The 4421-nt window shown below is 37.6% G+C and overlaps 1 protein-coding gene across 1 annotated transcript; it reads left to right on the top strand.

Moving 5' to 3' along the window:
* The first annotated feature begins 1276 nt into the window (after positions 1-1276).
* LOC113568909 (CD209 antigen-like protein C) lies at positions 1277-3389 on the top strand. The gene is made up of 5 exons (XM_035525976.1): positions 1277-1394; positions 2185-2460; positions 2607-2746; positions 2889-2989; positions 3254-3389. The coding sequence occupies exons 1-5, from the start codon at positions 1277-1279 to the stop codon at positions 3387-3389; spliced, it is 771 nt and encodes a 256-aa protein (XP_035381869.1).
* The last annotated feature ends 1032 nt before the right edge of the window (positions 3390-4421 follow it).

Below are 4421 nucleotides of genomic sequence, written 5' to 3'. Positions count from 1 at the left end.
TCAGTTCTGTAATTAAATCCTGAGAAATTGTTACTGAATTCATTGCCTTAAGCCATCAGCAGCTTTCCAGCAATTTCTTCTTCTTGGATATAAAGTAATGTCAGTTTATGGCAGGTGTATCACAGTTAAAGACTACAGAATGAACACAGAACACAGAATAAATGAGTAGCTTTGCTAGTCGTTAATATCAGATTTTGCAGAACCATCACTGGTGCCCATGACTCACAGATGTGTTTGAACTACTGAGTCTATATAATCACATGGATTGGCTTGGATTTGATATTATACATAATCACCTGCCATTAATGCCAGTCGGGAACAACAAAGTTCTTTCTATCTAAACTCAAGTTAACTACTTCGTAGCATCACCTGTTAATAATTTTTTAGTAATTAAATGAGCGACTAAACAAGCTGACACCTTTAATGATGGAACATCTACTGGAAGGGGCATAGCCTTTTACCATAAAGCTCCCACACTATGGAATAACCTTCCTGTGAATGTTCAATATTTAGACACAGTGTCAATATTTAAGGCTAGGCTGAAATTTTTTTTTACGGTCAGGCATTTTTTTAACTACTTCCCATCTTAGGTAAAGGTGTATATCTGGGGGTCCATGGGCATTGAGAGTTATAGTAAACTGGGAGGTTCTTGAAATTGTCTATTTATAGCATTTAGTTACCACTTTTAGCCAAAGTGACTTATGATGAGTGCAACATGAGCAATTGAGAGTTAAGGGCCTTGCTAAGGGACCCAACACTGGAACCTTGGCAGCAGTGGGGCTTAAACTGGCAAACTAGTCAAGTGACTCTATTACTAGTCAAATACTTTAACCACTAAGCTACCACTGCCCATGTTGAGGATGTTATGATGCTGTCACTTCACCTCTCTTTTGTCACTCAAGTTTGTTGACAGAGTGGTGGAGTGCTGATGTTCCAGGGTGCCCTTATGCCTGTGGTTCCTTCTGGCTCTTTCCTTTTAGCTGTGCTACCATAGCTAGATCTGCTGGAGTCCATTACTGCACACTATAGTTCCCTAATTTACACACCCTCATACCTGGACACGCCTAATAATGTATTCTCTCTTTCTGCTGAGGTACACCTAAACCTATATATACAGAGAACATATAGAAGTCCTAGATGTGGTCGAGGCACACAGATCAATGTTGTTCCCTCATTTTCATAAAATAATCAGAAGCTCATTCAGTGTCACATGATATGATCCTAACGAACCTTCCCACAGAAGCCTTGGAACCCACATCTAACAGCGATTATCATCATGGAGGAGGATAACAAATATGTAGACCCTGAGAGCATCTATACAAACATAGATGACTACAAGAACCAGCCAAGAGTGCATGAGAGATCCTGCCAGGACACTAAATTACAGAAACGAGGTAAATATTCAGATCAACCACCGAATCAAAGGCAGAACAAAGTGAGGAATATTTAGGATCTATATCCCTCTGTAACCAAAGAGACAATTAACTATATTTTTTAGTTGCCTAATTTCTAATTTAGTTCCCTAATAATGTGCATCTTCAAAAAATTGACAAGATTTAATAAAACATAAGAAATGAATGGTTGAAATGTTTGGTTGTGCTGCAGCAGAAAAAAAAGAATTGTTTTTAGATAAAAGTAAATAAAAGTATTAAAACATTTAAATCATCAAAGAACTATTACAACACTTAAATCATTAAAAGTGTGTTTTAGATTTTGTCTGATGTAGATTGAAATACATCTGCAATGCAGACAACTGGAACATGATGTTTTTAAAAACAAAGCAACATTTCAGGCTTCTAATAGACAGAAGTTGTGGGTTAAGAAGGAAAGAGGAAGTATTACCTGAAGTTTCTGCCACATAAAATAACCTATATATAAAATCATTTTTAAAAGAGATGCACCCTCAGCAAATAGTTTTCTTCAGAACTCTCTCACCACCATCAAAGTATAGGAAAGTTACTTCAAATGATGCAAACTCTACAATAGACAATATTTATCATAGCATAATCACATATGTGTTATTTCATTGGTGTGATACCGTCCCTGTTTTGTTTTAAAGGAGAAAATATGAAAAATAAACAAAGAGTAGGTGTGTCCAGACTTTTGAATAGTACTGTACCATTGCAGTAGAATCTGAAAAGCAGTAGAGGAGGTCTAACCATTTTGCTGTTGTAATTCTCCCAGGCTATGAGGCTGCATCTGAGGGGAGGCAGGCATGCTCTGGAAACCCAGCTGCAGTGTGTTTGGGGCTGCTGTGTGTTCTCCTACTGGCTGTTATCATCGGCCTGGGAATAAAACACGATTCAGGCAGAGACCAGTTACAGAGAGGCTATGACAACATGACTAAGGAGAGAGACCGACTACTGGACATTAACAATAATTTGACTTTAGAGAGAGACCAATTACAGAGCAGTTATGATAACCTCACTATGGAAAGAGATGCAATTCAGCAAAAACTGGGTGAGGATGAATAGAATTAGTAGTACCACAATGGAAAATATACACTTACTGATGAAAATGCATTATTTGCTAAAAGACAGTTGTAAATGAAACAGCACTGAAATAGATCACAGTCACACCACTCTTCACTGTCTTTCTTTTTGAAGAGAGGTGTTTTAAAGGTTGGAAGAAATTTGGAAGCAGCTATTACTACTTTTCTAATGGGAGAAAGAACTGGGCTGAGAGCAGGCAGTACTGTAGAGAGATGGGAGCAGATCTGGTGATCATAAATAGCAGAGAGGAGCAGGTAAGGGGAGTGGAGAGAAGACCCTCAGATCTGCTAGAAATCTCCTAATTCAACTACATTCTATAGACTGAGTAATCTAGATTATATGTATACACTATCAGCACAAATCTCCTTATTCTAATGATATTTTCCTTCCCTCCAGGAGTTCATTAAAGAGGCAAACATATATACCTGGATTGGTCTCAGTGATGCACAAACAGAGGGGAACTGGAAGTGGGTGGATGGGTCACGACTAACCACTGTGTGAGTAAAACAACCTTCCCTATTTTCATGACGGTTCACACATTTGTGAGTGTAGACTACACCCATACACTTTATTTTCTAACAACCTGTGGTCATTTTTCAATGGCATGCAAGGTGGATTAACTCACTGAAAACAATCTCAAGGATGCTGTTATGCACTGGTGCCATTTTGTGGTTAAAACAAATTAAAATGCTGTAATATGTGAGCTGTAATCTGTGTTGGAATCTGTGTGCTGTATTCTGTGTGTTGTGTGTTAATTCCAGATACTGGAGGAAAGGAGAACCCAATGATGCTCATAAAGATGAAGACTGTGCTGTTTATCTCAATGAAGTTGTCTCTCTAAATACGTGGAATGACATCCCCTGCTCATACGAGGCAGGCTGGATCTGTGAACTATAGTTCCTTCCATGTGGCTTTAGACATTTACACCATTTGATTTCTAAAACCAGTATAATTTTGGAAGGGTGTTAGTCTATATTTTAATTCATTTTCAAAACACACAATTTTAGATGCACCCTCACTAAATAGTTTTCTTTCAGAACTTTAGTTCCTCACCTTATAAGTGCTCTGCATTTGTGAAGATGTATAATGAAAAAGCATCATAAGTGACTGTCTCATGAAGATGGTTAAGAGAAAACCAAGAGCATTTAAAAGTGTCATCAAGGTATAGAAAAACAAACAGGAAGCATAGACCAGACTTTGGTATAGACCTTCAGTCTACCAGCCAAGTGCTCAACACTGAACCTCAAACACAGTGGAATGTTTCCTCTTACAAATACCATTCATGTTCTTTATTTTACTACATCCCTCAAAAATCTATCCAGTGTAGCTTTCTCTGTGTTTCTCTGTGTTTCTGTTGGTGTGAAACAAATTAAAGCATCTTTTCTTCAAGAGCAAACTTCCCTGTATAGAAGGAGACCCTCTTATGCATAAAACTACTGAGTAAAGACCACACACCTGTTCCAGGAAAAAGACCTGTGTGCACTGAACACAGCTCTTAATGGTGCATTGTAAAGGTGTATGTAGGAACAATGTTGCATTATAAAGTTGTTACCACAATGTTACTAAACGTGTTCAAGTATGTAAATATATATATATGTAGAGAAAGAGATACTTTTTCATATATAAACTGGCTCCACCTCCTACTAATTCAGAAACACGTTGTTTGAACAGATGATGAAGGACCTCTGTCAGAAATGTCCTGTTTCTCTGGAAACTGTGTGTACTTTACTACAATTTTGAATATATCTACATTTCTTACTGCAGTTACTCATTATATATATGTATATGAATCTCCTGTCACATCACATCCAAAAGGTGCTCTATTGGATTGAGATCTGGTGACTGTGGAGGACATTTGAGTTCAGTGAATACTTTGTCATTTTCAAGTTTGAGATGATTTGTGGTTCATGATAAGTGCTTTATCCTGCT

The sequence above is a fragment of the Electrophorus electricus genome, chromosome 5 (genome assembly GCF_013358815.1).
Source record: "Electrophorus electricus isolate fEleEle1 chromosome 5, fEleEle1.pri, whole genome shotgun sequence".
NCBI classification, from domain to species: domain Eukaryota; kingdom Metazoa; phylum Chordata; class Actinopteri; order Gymnotiformes; family Gymnotidae; genus Electrophorus; species Electrophorus electricus.
The sequence above is the reverse complement of the archived record's forward strand: the minus strand, read 5'-3'. Positions and strand labels throughout refer to the sequence as shown.